Source organism: Ranitomeya variabilis, chromosome 7 (genome assembly GCF_051348905.1).
Source record: "Ranitomeya variabilis isolate aRanVar5 chromosome 7, aRanVar5.hap1, whole genome shotgun sequence".
NCBI classification, from domain to species: domain Eukaryota; kingdom Metazoa; phylum Chordata; class Amphibia; order Anura; family Dendrobatidae; genus Ranitomeya; species Ranitomeya variabilis.
Window position 1 is genome coordinate 8,644,392 of NC_135238.1, and position 27,939 is coordinate 8,672,330.

The window sequence follows — 27,939 nt, forward strand, 5'->3', positions numbered from 1 at the left end:
TGTCTCAGTAATGTAAAAGTACGTGAAAGATACTTATACGTCCATTTCTATTTTACATTGTCAGCCCAAGGAGGGAAATTAAAAAGTATGAATGATGACAATCTTTTTAAAGTGTTCTGGAATTTGTTCTTGTTATATACAGTACATAAAAAAGAGCTGAAAAAGAAAGAGAAGCCATGAGCGTGGTGGCAATGGTGCAGACTGTAAGCCAAACGCTTAAAACATGGATGGTTTGGCAAATGAGGCCAACGTCTTTGCTCACGGCTTGTATATCAGAATGATATAGAAAGAAGAAACTCAAGAGAAACATGACGCACGGCAGCAACGTTACCTGGTGGAACAATACAAGCTAAATGCACCTCATAAAGGAATTTCCACAACTATGGACCACTCCACTTATTGTAGTTTTATTGCATTTTACAAACTTTTACACGTTGCAATTTCCATTATTCTATATCATAGAATGCATTGAAAACTTATTGTCTAAGTTTATGGGATATCTTAGGCAAATACTTTATAAAATTGATCTAGTGGAAAGTCTTTAGTTCTACTCTTAAAGAGCTTGTCCACTACCCTGAATCGGTTACTGGTTTTGCCATAAATGCTTAAGGATAATGCCTCTAAACACCATAGACCTTTTCTGTCAAGTTTTATGTTACTTTGTTTTATGCCTTTCTGTGTCATTTCCTGTCCCCTGACCACCAGCTCTGTAGTTACTGCCTTCACTTCTTCTTCAGAATTTTCCACTCCCTTTTGATACAATTTTCCAGAATTCCTTGTGCTGGGCTGCAAGCCACCAGCGAGCACATCCCCTGTGACTCCATCTACACCTTTCCCACTCTCCCCCCAGATTCACACACAGCCCTAGCAAAATCTACCGTACAGGACGCTGCCACAGGAAAGACAAGTCATGCACAAAGCACCAGAACAGCAGTCCTGTAATAAAGATTATTCCCTACTTCTCGTCACTTGCAGATGGATGGGTGAATGGGAGGGGAGAGAAATATTAACGCATTCATTATGTAAATGGAATACAACAGTGTATATATACATTACACAGGGTATAGAGCAGTGTGGGTACATGTATATTCACCCTGCTATATACATACAGATAGGAGAAAGAGCTGGGGCTGCAGGAGGAGGCTGGCAGCATGCACAGAAACTGAGTGAGCTCTGCTGAATGCAACCTCGCCTACTCACACAGCAAGAAAAGTCACATGATTGTGATGTCCCATCAGATTCCAAAGCCATGATCTTGGGGAGAAATTTACATGACATCGCAGATAGTCAATGGGCCAGAGATTATTTGAGCAGGGGAGAAGCTCAGGTAACAGCAGGATTTAGGAAAGCAAGGTATTTAGTAAAGTTCTTATCTATGGCAGCCAGTCCACACGATATGAACTTGCAAAGTAGTGGCCAACCCCTTTAAGTAAAGCCTTATTCAGATTAGTACAGTATTTCCAAAGATGGATCTAATTGGTCATACATAACAACTGTGCTATTTTTTCCTAATTAAATGTTAATGAACTTGTATTTCTCCCTCTTTTCTCCTATGTTATACGCATCCTTCAAGTTACGCAGAGCGTGCTTCTTTGTTATTCGATACCATTCCTCCGGTATTTCAGCTGGCTCAACATCGTATAATTTAGCAAATTCAAGATTGAAGCTTGTGAAGATGAATTTCCAGTAATCTGAAGAATTGTTCCTCTCCTCAGTCTCTATGATCCACTCTGGATAAACCATTTGGTAGTTCTTATAAGGAATCCATTCTCCATTAGTGTGTAGATTTGCAAAACAGTCATCGGAAACGACATCGTTGGTGCAAATTGAAGTGCACAGAGCATTGGTTTCCGACCATGTATACTGGGCCATTCCTTTAGGTCGGTGGCAAGTTGCAAAATGTTCCTTATGGTTAACACTTTCTGCTTCACATGGAACATGGCAGAATGGACATTCCTGGTCGCAGCCAACAACCTTAGAAGCCAATGCCGTTTGAGGCTGTAGACGAAGATTACAAAGGAGAAACGCAATGCTGCTAGTCTTTAGATTGGCCCAAATTTGAGTTTTAATCTCAAAGAGGAACGATTCAATGTCTCGCCAGAATTGGGACATATTTGCTTTGTTTTGGAAGGCGGTCATTTCCATCTCAATCCGTGGAATCACCAAGTCTTGCTTTAAAACCATAGAGAAATATTGGAGAAATTCTGACATGTTGTCAAAGGGCTGAGCCTGAGTGTCTCCGATGGCACATCTTATTTTTTTAAGAATTGACTTTAGGTTTTTATCTATCAGCTTTGATAAAGTATCATTGTTTTGATATTTTTGTAGAATGTACATGTAAATCCATCTCTTAACGTAGGTCTTGTAATTGTTAATGTACATATTATACCTCTCGAAGGAGTCTATGTCAAGCATCTCTGCCAAGAGATGGTAATGGAAGGATTTTCTACTTTTAAATATTGCACCATCTGCATCTTTGAGAATATCATCGATTATCTGTCTCCCGAGATTGTTGTAAATGTAGGCCGTTATAGCCGGAATTAATCCTTGCTCACAAAAATTCTTTGCTCTGACGTTTGTTTCATTAGTATGGATGATTTTACTTTTAAGTATGTTGAAATACTTTGGTTTCAGCGCTCGAATTTGATAGATGGGATCATTTCTCACCCGATAGTGGTCATGCATCTTCTGAAATTGAGGAGCTGCTCTACCCAAAATATGAAGCTTGAGCTCTACCTGGAACAAATGGTTGTAGGACAGTTTTCCAGAATTTTTCTCTAGGTGTCCATTTATGATGTTTAGTAATTCTCTGCTGTACATGTCACTGTAGTCCTCTCCAGTCTTGACCTTCTCTGTAACGTAATCTTGGCAAAGGTCAGTGATTGTTGATGCACAGTTCTGAAGTTGGTCTTTGGCATTGTTACGTTTCAGTAAATTAACACATTTTTGTAAAATACTGATATCTGTGTGCTTGTCTTCTACACAAAAGCTTTTCTCTTGATATTGTTGAAGAGACCCCACATTATGTAACATCCCGCTGACATTGCTTCCTCTGTTCCTCATTTCATCTCTAAGCTGCTTTAACATTCTGCTGCCAACATTCAGTTTTTCTATGGTGTGTGGCTGTAGGTTTCCAATTATACCCTGCCATATGGACTCAAACTCTTCCTCCAGCTCTCTGACGTCGCGCAGACCAGCTAACTTTGCTTTATAACTCTTGAGTTGGCCGTCAATATTTTGGAGATACTGCTTCAGTATCATTTCAAGATTATGTTTTCCCTTTTCAACTGACATAGTTTCTGTAAATTTGCTTGTGATGAGATTTTGCAGCTCTCTCCTGAGACATTTCACAGAATTAAAAAATTCTTCTTTGTACCTTTCTATAAGATGAGGATTGTTGCTTCCAGTTTTAAAAAACGTTGATAGTTGACTGTTCATATTTTTCTCCCCTTGCCCCAAGACTTGATCCATTGATTCATTTAATGTTTGCTCTAACTGTCCCTGAGTATTACTTTCGATTGATTGATTCTTGATTGCATTTTCAAACTTGGAGATCAGTTTGTAGGCCTGCCTCCGAAATTCCCATTCTAGTTCTGAGTACTTGTTACACAGCTGCTCATAGGCCTCGGCTGCCAGGATGTTTCTGAAACTAAAGATAAAAGATTCATACTTTATAGCTTGCCACAACGTATTTGTCCATTTGGTAAAAGATCTAATGCTATGGATACCTGCATGATGTTTTTCTGTCATGAATGTGAACATGTATTTTTTTAATTCATAAATAGTTTCACTGTATCCAACATTTATTGAAGCCATCGGAGGAACACCGTGCCACAAACCTGGGATGTACCAGCTGTGTTTCTGGGGGTCATAGTCAAGGATATCTGAAAACTGTATGTTTGTATCCTTCTTTTCCATTTTTGCAGCTACTTTGATCATTTCTTGGAGTTCATTCAAAAATTGTGCTCGACCTATCATGGTATTGTCATCTGTACTCACATCACTTACATTCTGATGTACAAATTGGCAGTTGGGCTTCTTACCGACTCCATTCATTCTAAGAAATGCATGGAGAACAATGGTCAATGTGTCGTTCATGTCTGATGTATTTTCCATGGAGATATTGACTATGGTAACATCACTCAACCCAACCACAAGTGTGGCCAACTCATTGTCATGTTCATAACTCTCATCGAGTTTAGACAATTCAGGAGCTTTCAACCCTTCAGTGTCAATCACCAGAATAAATTCACAACCTAGTTCTTTCTGGAAGTTCTTCTCCACTTTCAAAAGATTCATGAAGGCTCCTCGTGTGCATCGACCACTGGCTACAGGGAACTGTAGACCAAACATGGTGTTCAGGAGGGTGGACTTCCCCGTACTCTGCACTCCCAGGACAGTGATCACCCTCATCCTACATTGTCCTCCGGTCTTGTTATCCAGCTCAGTCAGGACATCAGTTATCCACTGTAGAGGAATGTTGGAGGCATCTCCATCAATCAGCTCCAATGGGAAACCATGCAACAGGAGATCGGCGGCAATTCCTGGAAGATCTGTAAACTTTCTCTGATTCACTTTCACTTCTTCCACATTTACCAAAGAACATTCAGCCTCATAATATTGCGCCAACTCACGTAAAAAGTGTTCAACACCCAGCGAACTGTCAGAGATCTCTTGAGACAAATACAATATCCCTTTGTCAAACGCTGATGACTCCTTCTGCTTCTGTTTGAATTTTGTACGTAGAACGGATAGATTTTTTCTAGCAAGAGAATCAAGAAAAATTTTCATCCACTTTAGAAAATAGCATTTTTCTGTCATGTCCAACTCCTTCATTGCTCTAATAAAGGAGTGAATGTCCTGAGGAACCGCCTGCTGATACTGAGCTCTGTGGTTTTCCAAGCGCCTACTGACTAGTCGGTTCTTGCGATCTGCGTCATCTGTGTCCCCTTGGTATTTCTGTCTACATAGCTCCTTGTCTATTTTAGATATTTCCTTCCATAGAGCGCCCTGCAGTTTCATTGTACCGCTCTTATAGTCAAGTGTACTTTCTATATGTTGAATTATTGACTGGGCATATTCTTTCGCCTTTTGGCAAGGTCCATTGTTTTCGTCCACCTCAATGTCTAAGTATTCAGCTGTGGGAGCCATGTCGACCAAGCACATTTTTTTGTCAGTGGTTTTAACAATTTCTGACACACGTGACCGCACCATTTTTACCAGTTCTCTATTTCTATTAGTGCTGATCTTGCACATCTTCAGGTTTATGGTTTTAGATAACATTTCCAAATTTTTAAGTAATTCTGTTGATTTTTCCTTAGTGCTTTCTTCCACAATTACAAAAAAATGCGTGTTTTTGCAGGAAGATAAGAAGTTAAAATTTGCATCGGTCACATCTTTAATAAACAGGAACACCACGGACGATATTTCTGCTATAAATCTGAACTGCTTGTAATGGTCCCTGATGTCTCCGTGTAAATTTGTAACTGCAAAAGGTTCAGAGTGTAAATTCTGCTGTTTGCCGGGAAAGTACCAGGAGATTTCCGCCAGACCATTAGATACAGTTTTAGCTTGATCTCCACCTTCCATTTCACAGCTGAAAAACATTTCAAAGCGAGACATCGACGAAGAAAGCAAGTTATTAAGAATTGTGGACTTCGAAAATCCAGATTCTCCAAGTCTTACGAAGGAAATTGTTGGCATCTTTATGTTCACTAAATTATCTTCTCTGAGGTCTTTACTGCAAGAAATCCATTTTACAATGATCTCTCTCATCGCCCACAGCATGAAAGTGCAGTTGTGGCCATTACCGGCCGGGAGCAGCAGTGGGACGGCGTACTGACACAAGTACATTTTTGACAAAATTTCCTGTTGTAAAAAAATGTCCGAAGAATGTAGGAGAATGCAAACTATATCTAGAGGATGTATAGACGCTGAAACACTAATGTCTGCAACATCAATAACACTTCTTGATCCGACTTCTGTGCTTTCCTGAACATTTGTATTCCTTGCGGAGGCATTCAAGGCCATTAACTTTTGCAGAAATTGCCAGATAATATCTTCATTAAGGGCATGTTTCTCAATGCAAGCAGGTCTTATGACCAGCACATCATGAACAGTGAACGTGCGAGGCCTTTTTACTAAATTCTTCTTTCTATCCAGTCGATTGAGAACTTCATAAGCTGAACTTGTTTCTCCTAAGACAAAAATCAGAAAATGCTTAATGTAATAGACACTACAAAAAATATTTCATGACATATTTCATTGTCTACATTAAAATATATGGGTCTGTTCATTATTATGTCTTGTTTAATAAAAGGGATCTATAATTGCTAAGTTGTAGTCTGGTACATAGAGGATCTGTTCTCTGTGGTGTTGTATATAGAAGATCTGTCCTGTGTGGTGTAGTATATAGAGGATTGTCGTAGATAAAAAATTGTAAAATCCATGAAAACATCTCTTGAGAGGGGACATATCATCCTCACATTGAACATATGGGATTATTTATAACTAGGTAAAGAAAAAGCTGATAATTCATCCTCCACTGAAATAGGACCTCCTGCCATGAACAGGCAATTACAACAGGAGATCTGTTGAGAACCACACACCAAGTCAGAGGTGGAGCAGAACAGGGGCTTCCTCTGTGCAAAGGAAATATCTCAGACTCTCTGGAGCCTATAGTCAGTGATGAATTTTGGGGTTTGCATTGATCCAATATTTATGGGACATATATTCGATGTCATAACAAAGGGATGAATATAACACATTCATTCACATCACCAGGATGATGCTATGTATGCAACATTTCAGCTCTATAGAAAGGTAATATCGTGATACGAAACATGACAACAGTATCTCCCACCTGGGACCTGCAGGAGTAAAGATATCCTGAAAGTTGGGGATCTTATAGTCTTCTAAAGACCAAGCATATCCCACGACCAGCCCCCAATATGAGCTCATCGATGGGAAGTATGTGGGCATAACCTTGATTTAAAAATCAGAGTTTGAGATTTTGTAATTTGTCAGTTCTGGAACACACAGTACTCTGTGATTCTGTCCGTTGCCCTAAGGATTGGCTCTAAGGAGTGCTTTCCTTTGATAAACGCTGAGCCATTTCCGTGACACAGGTTTAGTACTTTTCTTTTGTTATCCCTTTTATTCTATGTTATTGTAAACACCATACTGTTTTGTCCCCATTTTGTAACCTGTATGTAGATTTTTTTTTTTTTAACACTGCCTTCTTTTCGGCTTAAATATATAAAATGTAATAGTTCTGTTCCTCTTGCTCTGTAAACCGCACCGCTGAAACAATACGCTAGCTCAGCAAGTGTCCAATCGGCCTGTATAAACAATTGATGGTGGCAGCTACTGTATTTCCTTCTATTACTGTGGAGTCGGCAGTGATCATATCGGCATATAAATATGTAATAGGGAAATGTGTAAGTTGGCAGTATTGGAAAAGCGGGATGTGTGAGAAGGCAGTATGGGGAGGGAGGGAATTATATGAGGAGGCAGTATGGGGAGGGTCGGGGATTGTGAGTAAGCAATATTGGGAGGGGAAGTGTGAGTAGGCAGTATAGGGAGAGGAAAGATGGGGAGGGTGAGAAGGCAGTATAAGGAAGGACTAAATGAGGAGACAGTGTAGGGAGAATAAAATGTGTAAGGAGGCAGTATGGGGAAAGAGAATATATGAGGGGGAAGTATGGGGAAATGTATGAGGAGACAGTATGATAAGTGGAATGTGGTAAATGTGTGAGGAGAGAGCATGTGGCAATTGTGTGAGGGGATGTTATGAAGATGGGGGATTTGTCAGGCAACAGTATGGGATGGGGTAGTAATGTGTAAAGAGACAGTATTGGGGATATAAATGTGTGAGAAGACTGTACAGTTGAGCAGGGTAATGTGTCAGGGGACAGTATCGGTGAGAAATGTGTCAGGGGACATTATGGAGGGAGAAATGTGTTAGGACGTACAACATAGAGACTGTAGTGAGAGGAGCAGCATAGGGGGAAAGTGGGGAAAACATGTGAGGGAACAGTATAGGGGAGAAAAGTGTGAAGGGACAGTATTGAGGGGAATAGTGTGAGGATAGTGTGGTGGGGCAGTATAGAGAGGGAGCAGTGTAGTGGGACAGTGTGAGGGCACAGTATGGATAGGGATAGAGGCAGCATAGGGGATAATGTGAGGGCACAGTATGGAGTATATATTAAGCAGAGAGGGGAGTTTGAGAAGAGGATACAGTATGGAAAGTGGGTCATATAGGGGGAACACAGTCTGAGAAGAGTGAAGTCCGGTAAAAGTGTGAAGATGAGGTCCGGCATGGAAAGAAGAGGACAGTGTGAAGGCTAGGCATAGGGAGCACAGTGCGAGACAATTATTATTAGTGTATGGCAGATATCTTTATTCAGTCATTATAATGATTTATTTTTAAAGGCACTGAATTGAGATGTGCTGCAGAAGACCAGAGAAGAGGGTAGTGTGCAAAGACGAACAACTCCAAATCAGAGAAGAGGTAACTTATAAGGTACCTGCATGAAAATGTTTATTTGTAATACTGACTACGTCTCATTAGTCCTGTGGTTGATCACTGCACTAAGCTTGGAACTGTACTTTTGGTGGTCCTGGAGTTGTATTCATGTACTGATGGTGCTTCTAGTAATGGCTCTGGTTATGCATTCCTGTACTGATAAGTGGTTCTGGTGATCTATTCCTGTACTAATGGTTGTTCTGTGGTTGTATTAATTTACTGATGGTGTTTCTGGTGGAGTTTTCATGCGCTGATGGTGGTTCTAGTGATGTATTCACATACAAATTGGTGGTTCTGGTGATGTATCCCTATACTAATGGCAGTTCTGTTGATTTATTCATGTAGTAATGGTGGTCTGGTGATATATTTATATTATGATGATGGTTCTAGTGATGTACTCATGTACTGATTGATGGGTCTGGTGATGGTTGTTCTAGTGATGTATGCATGTACTGATGATGGTTCTGGTGATATATTCCTGTATTTTTGGATGTTCTGATGATGTATTCCTATATTAATGATAGTTCAGGTGATGTACTCTGGTATTTATTGGTGGTTCTGGTGATGTATTCCTGTACTGATAACGGTTATGGTAATGTTATTCTGTACTGCTGGTGGTTCTAATTATGTATTTTTGTACTGCTGGTGGATCTGGTAGTATATTTCTGTATTGTTGGTGGTTCTGGTGATACATTCCTGTAATATTTTTGGTTCTGATCCCGTACACATGTAACAAATCATAACTTGTCAGATAGCGTGATACATGTCTATGTTAAAGTATTGTGCCATCTGACAAGTTGTTAAGGGTTACTACATCTGTATTTATGTTAGTAACATTAAGTATAACATTAGAAATATATATATATATATATATATATATATATATATATATATATATATATATATATATAAAAGAAATAACTATAACATTAAGCACTGTAGCATATCCTATCCTAACAGTGTGCAATATATGCAGGAATCGGTTCTGGGAGTCATCACAAGATCATTCATATATGATTTTCATACTTTCGGTCACATGCCAACATGCTTCTTTCCCTACTTCTCTCAGTGAAATGGGGGCTGTAGTATTTCACTGAACATTGAGTAAATTATGAAAAGCAGCTCGTTAGCGCGTTACTGTAAGTGTGCAGATTGCATCTGAGCGGTCGCGTGAAGTCTACTCAAACCACTTAAGCTGTGTATAGGAGGGCGCATGAAATGGAATTTTTGCTCCGGGTGCTGTAAAACCTAGATTCACTTCTGCATAATTTATAACTGACAAAAAAGCCACAATGCAACGACCATAAAGACAGAGAGAGAAACAAATCAAAACCAGATAAGATAATCATGGAGGTATGTACTCACTTATGGCGTTCTCATTGCTTTGGAAGGTTTGATTTCTAGTGTTGACATCACTCATACGTAAGTGCATCTTCAGCTCCTACACAAATGGAGACATGGTCATCACAAGTTCTGTGCCTGAAGAGCTGAAGAACGTCTCCCTGCTCATCAACGCTCTATGTATGTAATGAAGGGGACATCCAGGGCTCGGTCAGTGCACTGGATTTCATTGCTTTTGGATTCGAGTTTTTATTTTGTCTTTGATATAATGTAAAGCTTCATCTGACATTATAATGGGAAATTGGACATGTGCGCTTGACATCTCCGATCATCGGTCGGTGCCACCATGCACATTAGATTGTCAACCGAAACCCGTCGATATCAGCGAAGTCTGCAGTAACTCTAACAGTGTGTGATGCACACTGTCAGGATTCTCCAGCATTGCCGGGGAGAACAGGCAGTCATGTGACCGTAAGCGTGCAATTTGCCTATATGCAATAACATGTCCTCTATATGTGCTCAAACTCACTCAATTCACTTGTATTGATGGCGGCCGAGCACATCTAGCCAAATGCGGCCAGAAGTACTAGGAATCATGAAACTGCCGCTCTTACTGGCAATAATGCAGAATCCTGGCAGAGTGCGCATCACACACAGTTAGGATTCCATACTCTGCAGTCACATAGTCACAACTGTAGACTTATCAGAAGACTGGACGACCCCTTTAAGGAAGCCAAAAAGAATAAGCAGAGCTGCAGTGCAAGGACCTGGGACCGACAATGAAGTGAGTCCGAGTCACTGACTATGGCTGTGGCCAAGTGATGCCAAGGAATAATGCAGCTGAGTTAGAAATCCTATTAATCTGTAGGAGTCCGGAATGTTTTAGTTAAGGTTTTTTCTTCTATTTGGTGTTATTTCCTGCCAGGTGTAAAAAAAATCAGTGAGGAACAAACTATAAGGCTATGTTCACATATTGCTTTTTTGCTACTTTTTTTCTGCAGCCAAAACCTGATATCTTAGGCCGGTTTCACATTAGCATTTGTAGGAGCTGCGGAGGGCTGTGGAATTCCTCCATGAGGCCCTGCCCTCTGCCGCACCACCGCCGCTAGCTCCGCCTACTTCTTCATGCGGCCGGCATGCGGCCTGTGTACCTATCTTTAACATTAGTGAGAGAAAAGGGAACAGCACAACACTTCTTTATATACTTATCTTCGGGTGCAGGGCCTCAGGCAACTAGTCCAACAATTGCACCAAGTTTACAAAAGCTTAAAAAAGAGGCAGCACTCCATTCCTTTTGTGAAAATATGGAAGGTTTAATCAACCCACTTCACTGGGCGACGTTTCGGCTCCATCTGAGCCATTCTCAAGCCTATCTTTAACATTAGGTACGCAGGTCGTGCCGCTGTATACGGATGCTTCCGCATGCGTCGTTTTGACAATGCGGTGACCAGCGTAGGACACAGCTTGTAGCAATTTTTTTTTCCGCATCGTCAAAATGACGCATGCAGAAGCATCCGCATACAGCGGCACGACCTGCGTACCTAATGTTAAAGATAGGTACGCCGGCCACATGCAGGCCGCATGCAGAAGTAGGCGGAGCTAGAGGCGGAGGTGCGGCTGAGGGCGGAGCTTCACAGAGGAAGTCTGCAGCCCTCCACAGCTCCTCCAAACGCTAGTGTGAAACTAGCCTTAGCCGTAAAAAGCTGCAGACAAAAATCAGGTTTTGCTCTCTTTTTGCTGCATTTTTTGGTACGTTTTTCAGGATCCCAAATTTCAGCTTTGGTTCCACCATAGAAGCAGAAACAATGCAAAGTGTTCGGCCACCAATGGAAGACATGTGTGAAACCATAAAACATTTTTGGAAAAAAGGGGCAATTTGATCAAATTATGTAGTGGAAAAAGATTTTTATGTCTGAAAAAATAGCGACTTTTCTGAACAAAAAAGTTCACAAGTTCATGAAAAAATAAACAATTGCAAATGTAAAAAGAGCAGGGACAGTTGGATCGGTCAGGCATAGCTTATCCAAGACATTAGCAGAGCATTTTGTTGGTCGGACATGGTTTACTTTCCCACATTGATCGGCCATATATTATTCAGTTTCACACATTTGGCTGCGGATCCGCAGCTGATTTGATGCTGCGGATTCACAGCAGTTTTCCATGCGTTGTATGGTACCATGTAAAACTATGGAAAAACAAATCCGCAGTGCACATGCTGCAGAAAATTCCACGCTGAAATGCTGCGGTTTATTTTCAGCAGCATGTCAAGTCTTTGTGCGGATTCCGCATCGTTTTACACCTGTTCCATAATTGGAATCCGCAGGTGTAAAAACGCAGGTGAAATCCGCACAAAAACCACGGTAAATCCACCCTGCGTTTTACCTGCTGATTTTTCAGAATCTGCATGGAAAAATCTGCACACGAATCCGCAACGTGTGCACAATACTCTTAGAAGTAACAGGTGCAGTTTTCCAATTCAGTCAAGAAAAAGTGAAGCATGTGCAGGTTTCTCAAATCTCATAGCTTTTGCTGGTTCTATAAAAAGAATTTTAATTTGCATTAAAAAAGCAGCAAAACAAGCAAAGTGTGAAATAGTCTAATTCTACCAGTCAATGAACAGTATAAAGTCCCACATCCCTAATAATAATCATTACATAGGGAGAATCATCATCCACCTCTCTGCATCTCAGCAACTCAAACCCAGCAAAGTCCTGGAGGTTCAGCACCATTTGTAATACCTTTTTGATCACTGGTAGGCCACAATCAATCATAAATCCTTGTTTTCCTAAAAAAACAAAAATAACACATAAAAATTTTAAGGATAAATACATGGACTCTATCTATATTTCATATCCCTTACCTTGTCTTGCACCACCATGATGAGTCTGATCAACCTACAAAACCATAAAAAAATATATCAGTAGACAAGAAGTTAGTCATCAGTTTATCGAAACAGCTCAGGCACTCACTGACCTTTTACACTTTGTGCTCTCTCTCCACATCAGTCCCTCTCTCTTCCTCCCTCCCATGTTAAGGGATTAGGCTCTACTCACATTTCTGAAAAAATCCAAGCCATCCACTACCACCATACAGAACACGAATCGTTCACACAAATCACAGAATCACTTGCTCTTTCTTTTTGTTCTCCTTCTCTCAGTCACTAGTGACATATCCCCTAACATGGGCCCTCCTTCCACTACTTTATATAACGCTCTTCCTGCTGCAGGTAGAAACCCTGCTAATCTTACTAATATTCAGTGCTCACCTTCTCCTAGCTCTCTCTCTAGAACGCACATACAGTATGCAACAACCTCCCCTACTTCAATGACTTTTTCCTTTCCAATTCCCTTAACCTTCTGGCTCTTCCAGAAACCTGGATCCAGCAGTTGGACACCACCACCACCACTGCTGCTCTCTCACACGGTAAGTTATAATTTTCTTAAGAGCAGACAAGATGGAGATGCTGAAAGATAGAGAAGAACAGCATCCAATCTGGGTGAAAAATTAAAATTAACTCTTTATTTTGGCAAAATAAAGAGTTAATTTTAATTTTTCACCCAGATTGGATGCTGTTCTTCCCTATCTTTTGGTATGTACTCTTCCATTTGGGTCCAGTGGAACCAGTGCAATCTAATATCTGAAGTGCTATCGGCTGCTACTTTTCTATTTTAAGGTGGAGATGCTGGTCTGGTGCTTTCAACACAATGTGCTTTTCAGGTTATCCAACCTTACGTTACCTTCCTTTGAGGTCCACACCATTAGACTTTTCAAACCCTTATTCTTGTAAGTGGCAGTTGTGTATTGTACCCCAGGCAAAACCAACCAGTTCCTGGATCACTTTGCTACCTAGCTTCCACACTTCCTATCCTGTGATATTCCCACACTCACCATGGGGGACTTTAAGAACCCCATTGGTAATTATCTGCATTTGCTACTTATCTTCTTTCTCTAACCTACTCTTTAGGCCTTTCACAACTTGCTAACTCTGCTACACATGAAGACTATTGTAAAACAATGGGGAGACAAAAAGCGCAATAGGGTCTTATCCACGTTACATAGAGGAGAATAGAGGTGATGCCTGTATATTCTGTGTGGTATTTCCTGATGAAGGGGGCATGAGACCCCTGAAACGCGTTGAATAAAACCACTGTGAATCAACTATACTCTCCTGAAATTCATCTTAGCAGCAGCGCGGAAATTTAACTACAAATCTCCTTTTGAAGACACATGAAGACTGGAATACCCAGTACCTGGTTTTCTCCTGGCTCAGCTCAGTGCTTGACTACTAGATCCCCTCTGCCGCTTTATGACCACAACCTTCTTTCTTTCCCTGTCGAAAACAATCGCCCTGTTCAGGACTAGAGTTGAACAAATTTGTTTGGATTCCATTCTGAATACGATCAGCTGCAAATATTGTTTTTGCAATATTCGTCAAACACAGCCGAACGTCATTAGAATCAATGAGAGTAGAAATTTCCGAATATGTTTAGAACCGATCAGCAAACATACATTTGGCACAAATTGAGTAACAATATGGCACGAATATGGCAAATTCAGATTCATCAACCAAATCTGAACAAATTCGCTCAACTCTATTCAGGACACCTCCATTTATCACACATATAGAAATGTACGTGCCATCAATATCCAGCAGTTTTTGAACAACATACAGTTGTTTTCGGCTCCCATCTCCTCCTTCTCCTGTCCTAGCATTGTCACATTATAAGAAGACATTGGAAAATGCCATAGATGAAGCAGCCTTCCCCACACGCAGAAAGACTCAACATGGACAATAACAACCCTGGCACACGCTGCAAACACGTATTCTCCAGTTGTGCCCCACGTGCCAAGCGTCAGTGTTGTGCAAATCAGTTTTAGCAGAATTTTTCATCCACTATAAGTTCATTCTGAAAACTTATAACTCTGCTATCCATATGGCCAAACAAACAATTTCACTGCCTTCATCACATCATTAACCAACAATCCAAAATGACTTGTCAAACCTCAAACCTTATCATTCACTTCTGAGCCTAAATTACAGACCCCCATCTCCAAACTCAGAGCTTACAATCTGGCCACTTACGTCCAATAAAAAAAAATCAATCAGCTTCGTCAGGACATTTGTGCCCAGTCTCCAAAGAGCTTGGATCCCCTTCCCTTACATACATCAACTTCACTTTTCACCTTTCAACCTGTCACAGAAGAGGATGTTACCAGGCTCTTCGCTTCTTCTTGCCCTACAACCTGCACCATTAACCCCATTCCCTCACATCTCCTTCAGTCTCTCTCCCTGGTTGTCACTACCCACCTAACTAAAATATTTATCCTCTCTCTTGTAGAGGCTTCTCCATTACTAAGCCATGGGCTTGATGTCACCGGACAATTCAAAGGTAACACCAACTCCACAAATATGAACCCCACTTGCCACCGCCACAGGGCATGTGGGAAGAGTCGGGCAAAGTGCCAGAATTGGCACATCTAACAGATGCGCCTTTTCTGGTTATCAAAAATACAGGGGAGCCCCATGTCATTTTTTAAAATTTATTTATTTATAGCGCAGCTGGCAGCTGATGAATACTCCCATCTGGCGCTGCTTGCTCTCACCGTTAACAGTTGAATACAACTCTCAACATTGTCTCTTGCTAGCGCTGGTCGCAGTGCTAGCAGGGTACCGCAATGTGAGCTGTCTTCACTTCAGCACCCGGCGCCAGGGAATAGTGTGAACAGTACTGCTGATTCCCAGGCACCAGTACGTGTCACACTAAAGACAAAGGGATATCATCCGTGTGTCATCAGTGTGCACGTGTGCGGAACATTTTGCGGCCCGTGCTGCTAACAGAAACACAGACATCTGGAAGATCCCTTAGTGAACTCGGTCATTTACCAAACTTTGGCCGACTTTTAGGAAAAATTCTCTGGAATCCAAACACGAATCCAAATGAACAAGCTGTAGACGTTGTGTCATTCACTCATAACTACTGTTAGTGTCAGTGACTGGTACCTACATTCTCTTTCAATTGGTTAGAAGTCAAGGAATGTCCTTCATTGTGTAAGCGGTGGATCTTAGCAATTTCATTTCCATATTGAGACTCCAAACCTTGAGGAATTGAGGATAGTTCTGTGTCTTGAAAGAGATCAGGGAAAGAGGATTCTTGTTCTGAGAGTGTTCTTTTACCGGCATACTTTAAATTATTTCCTACACATTGACGATCATGTTCTAAGGTCTCCTCTTGATTATGTAATGGGAAGTCATCCTTGTTACATCGTTTTGTTTTTGAGGAAGTGTCTACTGTCGTTTCTTCTGACCACCATTCCCCACCTGAATCTCTGGCTTTATATTGTTCTCCTCCAGGTGATCCTTTCTTCTTGAATGTGGTTGCTTTTATGGATTTATAAACTTCTATATTTTCTGGGTCTGTTGTGGGTGATAAATTATGAGGATTATCTGCAAAAGATGTTGGGGAGTCTTTTCTATGTTGGGGGTGAGACGTGTCAGATTCTGGAGATGCTGCTCTATTGTGAGTTATGGAGAGATAGGATTTTCCTTGATCTGATTTATTACCACCATTTTTACAAGACTCCTCTTTTTGATCCAAGTGTAAGCTTTTTTTGCTTTGAAGTTGAAGATCTTGATCATTTTCCTTTTTTTTGGAAGCTGAAAAATAAGTTTTATTATATTCTTAGCTATTTCTTCAAATGTTTTAAATTATTTTACTAATAACTTAAGGCTGTATCATAATTGGACAAAGCACCTGATTTTGACCACAGCAGACAACCATGAAATATGTTTGGTGGCCTCCTGACCCTCCCCTGTCAGATGATGCTCCTCAGAACTGTCCTTCCTCACATGAGCATATCAGCATTGGCAAAGTCTAGATCATCTCAGCATTTCAGCATTAGCATATCATTTGTCATCTCCTCAGCACTAGCACAGGCATCCTCAGAGGAGATTAGCAAATAAATTCAAGTGGAAAATGCAGATTTTTTTTGTAATTCCTTTTACCGAGGATTCAGAAAAATGTAATTAAAATGTTTAAAACAAAACACTTAATTCACTTCACTGCTCACCTATCTGGCCTCTCCTCTACTCACCGTCACCCCCCTGTCCTCGCCACATCTTCAGATTGCCAATGATTGTGCTGAGATCCCCAGGGTTTCTCAGTCTAGGCCAGGGCTTCCAAATTTGACTAGGCCAGAAGAATTTTGTGTAGAACCCTCCCAAGCATAATCAAACCCAGAAGTGCCATAGCACTGTGAAAGGCCCGGGATGTTTTAACGCGAGCGGCAGCGATCTGAAGATGCAGCATGGACCAGACCGATGATGATGAAGACTGGATGGGGGGAAAAGTTGAGTGGTGAGGTATTAGGATTTTTTTTACATCTTACGTTTATTATGCTCTGGCGTCTTGAAAGACCCCAAAGCATTATAAGAGACATTACATTTTTGGAAAATAACTTCCCTGGGAATCGAAAATCTGCATGAACAGGGGAAATCAAATTTCTCTTGATCCGGTTCATCTCTAATCCTCAGTTCTTCCACAACCTGCACTGCCTCATCTTTCTTCGTTTGTATGCCCCAAGCTAGAGAACCCCATTGGTATCTCTGCTTTCGCTTGTTGCCCATTACCATTATTTAGTGGACCTACACGCTTTGAACTAGTTGGGTTTAGCCATTCATTTGCTTAAATAATCTATTTTAACTTTCTTTGTCACTCAGATGTATATTTTGTACTTAGGCTGGATTTATCACCTTTTATTGATTTTAAATATTTTCTTAGTTATTGAAAGCTAAAAATGACCTATCAGATTATTATATTTAGTGCCTCATTTCATTTATAGTCATGTTGGATTAATATTTCATACTAAAAAGCATACATCGTGCAGTAAAATCACACAGAGTACAAATAAAATTCCCATTTGGTAATTTATTCCCTCAATGTATGCTCTGAGGTGCAGAACCTGGGGCAATAATGAACATTTTTCTAATTCAGTCTTTTTACTCTCCCTTCACTAGTTTGTTGTTGTTGGGTTTTTTTTATGATTTAGGTAAGGTAGGACATTTCCCACAATCCCTACAATGTTAGAAATGTCCAGATGTAACAGATTCATCACTTCTTGTCGAGTCCTTCCAAAAACTGGTACTACAGGGTGGGCCATGTATATGGATACACCTAAATAAAATGGGAATGGTTGGTGATATCGACTTCCTGTTTGTGGCACATTAGTATATGGAGGGGGAAAACTCTTCAAGATGGGTGGTAACCATGGCGGCCATTTTGAAGTCAGACATTTTGGATCCAATTTTATTTTTTTTTAATGGGAAGAGGGTCATGTGACACATCAATCTTATTGAGAATTTCACAAGAAAAACAATGGTGTGATTGGTTTTAACGTAACTTTATTTTTTCATGAGTTATTTACAAGTTTATGACCACTTATATAATGTGTTCAAAGTGCTGCCCATTGTGTTAGATTGTCAATGCAACCCTCTTCTCCCACTCTGGACACACTGATAGCAACACCACAGAAGAAATGCTAGCACAGGCTTCCAGTATCCGTAGTGGAGGTCACAATATGTGAGGTTTATTCTGTATGCACGCTGTAAGGCTCTGTTCACATATTCCCTACATCTCTCTGTGATGGATTCATTTGGGATCATAAAAATGGAAATATAATGATCCAGTACAGGATCCATTCTACTGACTGGGAGTGGAAGTGTCATAAAATGTCTCCCTTTTGCCTTCCTTCCAGCTGCTTTCTGTTTTTAGATGGATTGAAAAAAAAATCAGTCTATACAACTATTTTTCCATCCAAAAAAAAAGATAAAGCAACCGGATCAGTTTTGATTTCTTAAACATTAAAGTCTATGGAAAACAGATGATAACAGTTGGTTTGCATTTTGCATCCATTTTTGACAAATTCGACGTGTGAATAGAGTCTAACGTGGTGTTTAATGGTGAATATAGAGATAACACATTTATTACCTCTCGGAAGAGCCTCGGTTCCTTTTTTTGCCTGAGGGGCAGAAACGCTTCGGAATATTCCTTTTCCTTGCCATGGTCTGTAAATGTAAATTAAGCAAAATCATGTCTGCTAAAGTTTAGGGCAAATTATAAAAAAGACTCAAAAAGATTAATGACGACTAATGTGATTATTGGATTTAGGATAGTAACTTAGACTGCATGACTGATTGCAGATTAATGAAATGTAATCATAATCAGAGAAAAAAAGGCCTCATACATAAACGTAATAATTATACCAAGTTGGAATGATTGTCTGCCCCGATATCTACTCATTATGATTTTATTTAGCAAATCTTTTATTTTGACCATTTATGAATGAAAGCATTGTTAGGTCTAAATAAGAAATCATTTTGCACTTATTTTAAAACAATACATATACCTCACTTTCATTCTGGAAATCTGGTACAAGAAATCATTCTGAAGCCTCACGTCAATGCCAGGCATATACAGTTAGGTCCAGAAATATTTGGTCAGTGACACAAGTTTTGACATTTTAGCCATTTACAAATAATATTCAAGATATAGTTCTATAATCAATCTGGGCTTAAAGTGCCGACTCTCAGCTTTAATTTGAGGGTAGTCACATCCTAATTTGAGTAAGGGTTTAGGAATTACAGCTCTTTAATATGTACAGTAGCTTTTCAAGGGACCAAAAGTAATCGGACAATTATGTCAAAAGCTCTTTATTGGGCTGCATCAATTAAGCAGGTAAAAGGTCTGGAGCTGATTCCAGGTGTGACATGTGCATTTGGAAGCCGTTGCTGTGAACCCACAACATGAAGTCAAAGAAGCTTTCAGTGGAAAAGAAACAGACCATCATTAGGCTGAATAAAAAAGAAGAAATCCATCAGAGAAATAGCAGAAATGTTAAGAGCAGCCAAATCAACAGTTTGTTAAATTCTGAAAATAAATAAATAAACAGAACCCTGGTGAACCCGGGAACTCAAAAAGGCCTGGACATCCATAGAAGACCACATTGTTGGATGATTGCAGAATCCACACAAAGGTGAAGAAAATCCCTTTCACAACATCCTCCCATGTGAAAACCACTCTCCAGGAAATCAGTGTCTCAATATCAATGTCTACCATAACAAGAAGACTTCATGAGAGCAAATACAGAGGCCAGATTATACTTTACAAAAACATCTAAAAGACACCCAGTTTTGGGAAAGCAAAACTAAGATCAACCTGTGCCAGAATGATGGGAAGAAGAAAGTGTGGAGAAGGTTTGGAACGGTTCATGACCTAAAGAACAGCACATCCTCAGTAACATATGGTGGAGGCCATGTGATGGTGCGGGCATGCATGACTGCCAATGGCACCGAGTCATTAGTGGTTATTGATGATGTGACTGAACATAAAAGTAGTCGGATGAATTGTGTGTGTTTGGGGCAATACTTCCTACTTTTCCACGAAAGGCAGCAAGGTTGATAGGATAGCGCTTCACAGGACAGATGGACAATGACCCAAAACATTCTGCAAAACCAAAGAAGTTGACTATTCTGCTGTGACCACATCATCATCAGTTCTCACCCCATCGAGGCGCATTTCACAGGCCGAAGACAAAACTTAAGGTAGAAAGAGCCGCAAACAAGAAAGAATTGAAGTCAGCTGCAGTAAAGGCGGCAAAGCCTCACAAAGGAGGGAACCGATCAATGGTAACGTCCATGGCCTACAGACTTCAGGCCGTCATTGTTGCAAATGATTCTCTGCAAAGTATTAAAAATTAACATTTTATTTATGATTAATTACATTTTTCCAATTACTTTTGAGCCTCTGAAATGAAAAGGGTTTGTAGAAAAATTGTTACAATTCCTAAATGTTTCACAGGATAATTTTGTTCATCACTTTTAAGTAAACCTAAAAGTCTTCACTTGAGTCACATCTCAGGTGTTTTATTTTACATCCAAAATAGCAATATAGCGACCTGCAGGGCTGAAATCACGGAGATTCTGTCACTGGTCAAATATTTCTGGACCTAACTGTATGGGCTGAGAAAATATTGTTCTCACTCATTTTTCCCCTTTATCGGACTGTAAGATTTGGGTATCAAATTAAGGCTCTGATCCGAGTGATGACATGCCGTGTGAATGATTTTTTTTTTCTTTCCTTTCTCGTGTCCTTTACTTTGACTGCATAGAATGAAACATACAGAATGTGACAAAGCAATAATTACATGAGTTACCTCGCACCTGGAGATGGATTTTGGTTCGTTTTCTCCTGACTGTCCATTTTGAAGCTCTAGAACCTAGAAGCAGATTGTACAGATCGGGGTGTGAGGTCAGAGTAGACTTCGGCTTATCTACAGCTTACATTTTACCACATTATCATCTGAACGACACTCATAAAGAAACTAGGTCTTTAGTACTAAGAGCAGAACTCCACACAGGTCACTGAGATTACACCAGTCTGTCATTCATTAAGCTCAAGCTTATAGTATTTGTTTTTTAAATTTTTTTTCATTTCCTTAAAGGGTTATTGCGGTCTACATAAAGTAACACCTTAAAGTTCTCACCTACCAGGAAGAGGCAGCTGAATGGAGTGGAGTGGTCCAGTACCACATGTAAGAGTCATGTCGGTCTGGTAGTCGGGGGCAGATATGTCTCGCCCAGGTATTTGTCCTATGTGAATTAGGCCGCTCAGTATCTTCAGGATACTAATGGGTTAATAAGTGCAGGAATAAAGGATGACCAGCTGGGGGTTTTCAGTGTCAGCCTGGGGCACACAGATTGCCTGTCTGTGTGAAACAAACATGAGTGAGAGCTGTGCTCAAGGACTGTGTGATGTTAGCTGGGTGGGAGTAGCCCCCCCAGTTGTTAAGTTAGCAACATATTTGTTTAGTTAGTGCCGGACAGGCTAGGGTTTATTTTTATGTTTTGTTTTTCCTATCTTGTTTTCACTTTAATAAATCTGACCTGCGGTCAGCCTACTAGTGAAACCTGCTGTACGCCTCAGAATTCAATGCACAAACCACGTGACCTTTGACCCCAGCAAAGGCGATCCCGGAGTGTTTTGTCGCACACCTCAATCTGACTAATTGCAGTCCTTTCTACAAAAGTGTCCTAGTCTTGATTGTTGCATATAAAACTGACATTTAAATGATGGGGTATACTACAATATCAACTTTATAATAAAGATGGGGTATACTACAATATCCTCTATCCAATAAGGGATGGTGTATACTACAACATCCTGTGTCCAATAAGGGATGGTGTATACTATAATATCCTGTGTCCAATAAGGGATGGCATATACTACAACATCCTCTTTATAATAAAGGATGGCGTATACTGCAACATCCTCTGTTTAATAAAGGATTATTATTTTTATTATTTATTTATATAGCCCCATTAATTCCATGGTGCTGTACATGAGAAGGGGTTACATCAAAATACAAATATCACTTGCAGTAACCAAAACTAACAATGACAGAGGGGCGAGGACCCTGCCCTTGCGGGCTTACATTCTACAGGATTATTGGGAAGGAGACAGTAGATCGAGGGCTGCAGGAGCTCCAATGGTGTTGATGTGGCCGTGTGGTCATTACAGGTTGTAAGCGTCTTTGAAGAGATGGCGGATACTACAACATCCTCTTTATAATAAAGGACAGCGTATACTGCAACATCCTCTGTTCAATAAAGGATTGCGTATACTACAACATCCTGTTTAATAAAGGATGGTGTATACTACAACATCCTCTGTCCAATAAAGGATGGCGTATACTACAACATCCTCTTTATAATAAAGGATGGCGTATACTAGATCTTGTGTTCAAAAGCGGATGGCGTATACTGCAATATTCTCTGTCCAATAAAGGATGGCGTATACTACAACATCCAATGTCCAATAAAGGATGGCGTATACTACAACATCCTCTGTTTAATAAAGGATGGCGTATACTACAACATCCTCTGTCCAATATTGGATGGCGTATTCTACAACATCCTCTGTTTAATAAAGGATGGCGTATACTACAACATCCTCTGTCCAATATTGGATGGCGTATACTACAACATCCTGTGTTTAATAAAGGATGGCGTATACTACAACCTCCTCTGTCCAATATTGGATGGCGTATACTACAACATCCTCTGTTTAATAAAGGATGGCGTATACTACAACATCCTGTTTAATAAAGGATGGCGTATACTACAACATCCTCTGTCCAATAAAGGATGGCGTATACTACAACATCCTCTGTCCAATAAAGGATGGCGTATACTACAACCTCCTCTGTCCAATATTGGATGGCGTATACTACAACATCCTCTGTTTAATAAAGGATGGCGTATACTACAACATCCTGTTTAATAAAGGATGGCGTATACTACAACATCCTCTGTCCAATAAAGGATGGCGTATACTACAACATCCTCTGTCCAATAAAGGATGGTGCATTCTACAATATTGTCTGTCTCATAAAGGATGGTGCATACTATAACATCTTGTGTTCAATAGTGGATGGCGTATACTATAACATCTTGTGTTCAATAGTGGATGGCGTTTACTACAATATCCTGTGCTCAAAAAAGATGGCTAATATTACATCCTGGGTTAAATAATGTATGGTTTGCAGCACTGTCCCCTGGGTTCAAATTTAATCAGCGGCCTTATCTGCTGGACTTTTTATGTTCTTCTAGTGCTTATGTGAATGATCCTATGGTTTCATATTTTCTCCTGCATAAAAGGAATTTCTACTTTAGGCTACTTCCACACATCAGTTTTTTGCCATCAGGCACAATCCGGCAAATTTTGAAAAAAAAACGGATCTGGCAAAAGTTGCCGCCGGATCCATTTTTTTCTCATAGACTTGTATTAGAGGATGGCCTCATATTTTATCCGTTTTCCGCCAGATCCATCGAAAATTGTTTTTCTGACAGCTGGAGAAAACGGACATAGGAACGTTTTTTGTGTCCGTCGCCCTCCATCGTTAGCTATAATGGAACCCTATGGCACCAGATCTGTCAAATGATGGAATCCGGCGACAGATTCCATTTTTTTAAACTACGCATGTGCAGTGCCCCAGAGTCCTGGTCGTTGCAGTACTGACGCTCCGCCGCTAAGGGGGGCTATGGTACGTCTGATGGCACTGAAGGAGTTCACCTGACCAGGTATCACAGACACCAATACACTTCACAGTCTGGCCTCCAGGGGGAGCTAAGGGTGCTATGTATTAGGCCACTCCTCAGTCTGGTAAAACTGGGGTTTGGATAGGAAGTTAGAAAGAAGCTGACTGGGGATCGAACAGGCAACATCCTGTGGCAGAGGGTGTTGCGGGGAGAGACTCAGGGGGGTCCTTGTCAGGGGTGGGATCCTGACAGAGACCTAGCGAACAGAGAGAACGTTATGGGACCGCGCTGCACGAGATAGCGGCGGTGCCCTAAGAAAGGACAAGAAGCGAGGTTTATTGTGCTGAGTGAGAAACGAGATCAACGCAACGAGGAGAATACCAGTAGGAGTCGTGCTGTAAGACGAGGCAACATCCTACTGAGGCGCGTAGCCGGTGGCCGGAACGCCGAGGAAGTACTAAGCTCCAAGCAATACTTCAAACCTACGGCAGGACAGTCAGTTATAGGCGGGCTGTCTCACCCAAATCACCTATGAAGACATAGGGGGGCAACAACAGGAGAAGGGAGGGACGAGGGTCCAAGAAGAACTCCGAGCCCACCTGTCATACGGGTGCGTCCAAGCCATATCATCTGGGGGACGAAGAAGAACATCATAATCGAGTTGTGAGGGAACTTCAGAAACAGACACAACAGTTGTGGGGACTATCCCGTAAGCACAGCAGGGGAGGACCACAACACACAAGCGCTAGAAGGTAGGCACAGATTTCCACCTGCAAAGGGAACTCTGGAGGTGCCATCGGACCGGCCGGACTTGCGCAGCCCGGTTAGCCGTATTCCGGACTGAGGATCCAGAAGCCTTCAGTAAAGAGGTAAAGAGACTGCAACCTGGTGTCCTCGTTATTTACTGCGACCAACACCACACCATAATAACACTACCTCGCACCACCTTTCACTGGACGCCCCTCAGCAGGGCCACGGACCGGGTCTAGCCACCGTGACAACCCCAGAGCAGAGACTCAGAGGCCCGGTACCGGGTACCCCTCGGCCCTGCGGCAGTGGGGGCGCTCGACATGCATTTTCCATTCTAGGGTCTCTCTCTCTCCCCCTTCCAGATAACCTAGTCGGATCCAGCAAAAAAAAATGGATCCATCGCATCAGTTTTTCACAATTTGCAACAGATCCGTTTTTTTCAAAATTCACTGGATTGAGCCTGAGAGACAAGGGGGTCTGGATAGGAGTTGAGGAGTTTGGAGGGTACAGGAGGCACTGCAGGGGCACAGAATGGAGTGAGACCTCAGGTGTCTGGATGAGTCAGATGAGTCTCAGGAGAGATATAGAAGCTTGGAGAGGACAGAGGTGTCAGGTTGGATGACATAAATGTCTGAACAGGGATAAGAGTGGTTTTTGGATCGCAACAGAAATTTTGGAAACAACCAGTGGTGTCAGCAGGGGACAGATGGGTATGAAGAGGACATAAATGTCTGGAGAGAGATACAAGTATCTGAAGGTGAGAGAGGGGTCTAGAGGAGACAGAAGTGTCCACAGCAGCGACATACTCCCCGACTCCCAATAAAAACATAAGTGCTTGTGTAAGGGAGGGTCATGAAGGAATATTCTTCACCCTTCCTCTGAAGGTGCGCGGACTCTGAAAATGGGCCCATCTTATCTAAAAGGAGCATGGTCAACATGAAACACTGTTCAAAAAATAATGGCTGGTCAGTTTTAGCATTTAGTGAACATGGTAAAAAAAACAACAACAACTGTGGAATTGCACTTTTTTGCAATTTCATTGCACTTGGATTTTTTTCACTGTACACGATATGTTAAAACCAATGGAGTTGTTCAAAAGTACAACTTGGCAGGCAAGAATCAAGTCCTAGAATATTGACGGAAAATAAATAGTTATGGAAAATGGAAGAAACACAAGATGACTGTCAATCTTCCACGGTCTGGGGCTCCATGCAGGATCTCACCTCGTGGGGTAAGGATGATTCTGAGAAAGGTCAGGAATCGGCCCAGAACTATACGGGAGGACCTGGCCAATGACTTGAAGAGAGCTGGGACCACAGTCTCAAACATTACCATTAGTAACACACTGCGCAGTCATGGATTACAATCCTGCAGGGCACACATAGTCCCCCTGCTCACACCGGCACATGTCCAGGCCTGTTTGAAGATCACCATGATCCAGAGGAGGCATGGGAGAAGGTCATGTGGTCAGATGAGACCAAAATAGAACTTTCTGGTATCAACTCCACTCGTCGTGTTTGGAGGAAGTGGGAAAAATATGTATTTGATACTCTACCAATTTTCCAAGTTTTCCCACCTACAAAGAATTGAGAGGTCTGTCATTTTTATCATAGATACACTTCAACTGTGAAAGACAGAATCTTAAAAAAAATTCCAAAAATCACATTGTTACATACTTTGTATTTTCTTTCATGAAATAAGTATTTGATACAATAGAAAACATAACTTGATATTTGGTCCAGAAACCTTTGTTTGTAGTTACAGAGGTCAGACGTTTCCTGTAGTTCTTGCCCAGGTTTGCACACGCTACAGCAGGGATATTGGCCCCCTCCTCCATACAGATCTTCTCCAGATCTTTCAGGTTTTGGGGCTGTTGCTGGGTAACATTGAGATTCAGCACCCTCCAAAGATTTTCTATTTGGTTCAGGTTTGTAGAATGCCTAGGCCACTCCAGGACTGTGAAATGCTTCTTACTGTGCTGCTCCTTAGTTGACCTGGCTGTGTGTTTCGGGTCATTGTCATGCTGGAAGACCCAGCCACGACCCATCTTCAATGCTGTTACTGAGGGAAGGAGGATGTTGGACAAGATCTTGTGATACGTGACCCCATGCATCCTCCCTTCAAAACGGTGCAGTCGTCCTGTTCCCTTTGCAGAAAAGCAGTCCCAAAGTATGATGTTTCTCCCACCATGCTTCACAGTTGGGACAGTGTTCTTGGACTCATCCTTCTTCTTTCTCCAAACACGGCGTGTGGAGTTAATACCAAAAAGTTCTATTTTGGTCTCATCTGACCACAGGACCTTCTCCCATCCCTCTTCTGGATTATCCAGATGGTCATTGGTGATCTTTAAATGGGCCTGTATATGTGCTGGTGTGAGCAGGGGGACCTCTCCATTCTTTGTAGGTGGGAAAACTTGCAAAATCAACAGTGTATCAAATACTAATTTTCCTCACTACATGTGTGTGTGTGTGTGTTTATATATATATATATATATACACATATACATAGTATAAAATATATAATATATATATATATACTAGCTGAAGAGCCCGGCGTTGCCTGGGCATAGTAAATATCTGTGGTTAGTTATAGCACCTCACTTCTCTTATTTTCCCATCACGCCTCTCATTTTCCCCATCACATCTTTCATTTTCCCCCTCACATCTCTCATTTTCTCCCTCACACCTCTCATTTTCCCCCCTCACTCCTTATTTTCCCCCCTCACTCCTTATTTTCCCCCTCACTCCTCTCATTTCCCCCTAACACTTGTCATTTCAAACTCACATCTGTCATTTTCCGATCACTCCACTAGTTTCCCTCACTCCTCTCATTTTGCACTCACACCTTTTCATTTTCACCTCACACCTCTCATTTCCACCTCAGTATATACATGTTTGTCATCTCCCTTATATATAGTATACACCTGTATGTCATCTCCTGTATATAGTATACACCTGTATGTCATCTCCCCTGTATATAGTATATACCTGCTGTCATCTCCCCTTTATATAGTATATACCTGTATGTCATCTCCTCCTATATATAGTATATACCTGTATGTAATCTCCTCCTGTATATAGTATATACCTGTGTGTCATCTCACCTATATATAGTATATATCTGTGTGTCATCTCCTCCTGAATATAGCATATACCTGTATGTCATCTCCTCCTATACATAGCATATACCTGTATGTCATCTCCTCCTGTATATACTATATACCTGTAGG

At 41.1% G+C, this 27,939-nt stretch overlaps 2 protein-coding genes across 3 annotated transcripts in view; one reads left to right on the forward strand and one right to left on the reverse strand.

The window, feature by feature from the left end:
- Window positions 1-385: 385 nt before the first annotated feature.
- LOC143785147 (interferon-induced very large GTPase 1-like) overlaps window positions 386-27,939 on the reverse strand; it is a 29,749-nt gene continuing 2,195 nt past the window's right edge. The window contains exons 2-8 of one of the 2 annotated variants that reach the window (XM_077273831.1): window positions 21,077-21,139; window positions 18,853-18,929; window positions 15,874-16,523; window positions 12,729-12,762; window positions 12,607-12,653; window positions 9,893-9,968; window positions 386-6,197 (exon numbers count right to left, since the gene is read on the reverse strand). In XM_077273831.1, the coding sequence (XP_077129946.1) occupies window positions 1,513-6,197; window positions 9,893-9,968; window positions 12,607-12,653; window positions 12,729-12,762; window positions 15,874-16,523; window positions 18,853-18,929; window positions 21,077-21,123 (5,616 nt within the window). In that variant the 5' untranslated portion in view covers window positions 21,124-21,139 and the 3' untranslated portion in view covers window positions 386-1,512. Of the gene's footprint in view, window positions 6,198-9,892; window positions 9,969-12,606; window positions 12,654-12,728; window positions 12,763-15,873; window positions 16,524-18,852; window positions 18,930-21,076; window positions 21,140-27,939 lie in introns of those variants that run through there. The other variant, XM_077273832.1, reaches the window with a different exon arrangement.
- The window catches only part of LOC143785148 (up-regulator of cell proliferation-like), a 44,367-nt gene continuing 35,336 nt past the window's right edge, over window positions 18,909-27,939 (forward strand). The window contains exon 1 of the mRNA XM_077273836.1: window positions 18,909-18,913. The gene's annotated coding sequence lies outside the window, so the exon portion shown is untranslated. The remainder of the gene's footprint in view (window positions 18,914-27,939) is intronic.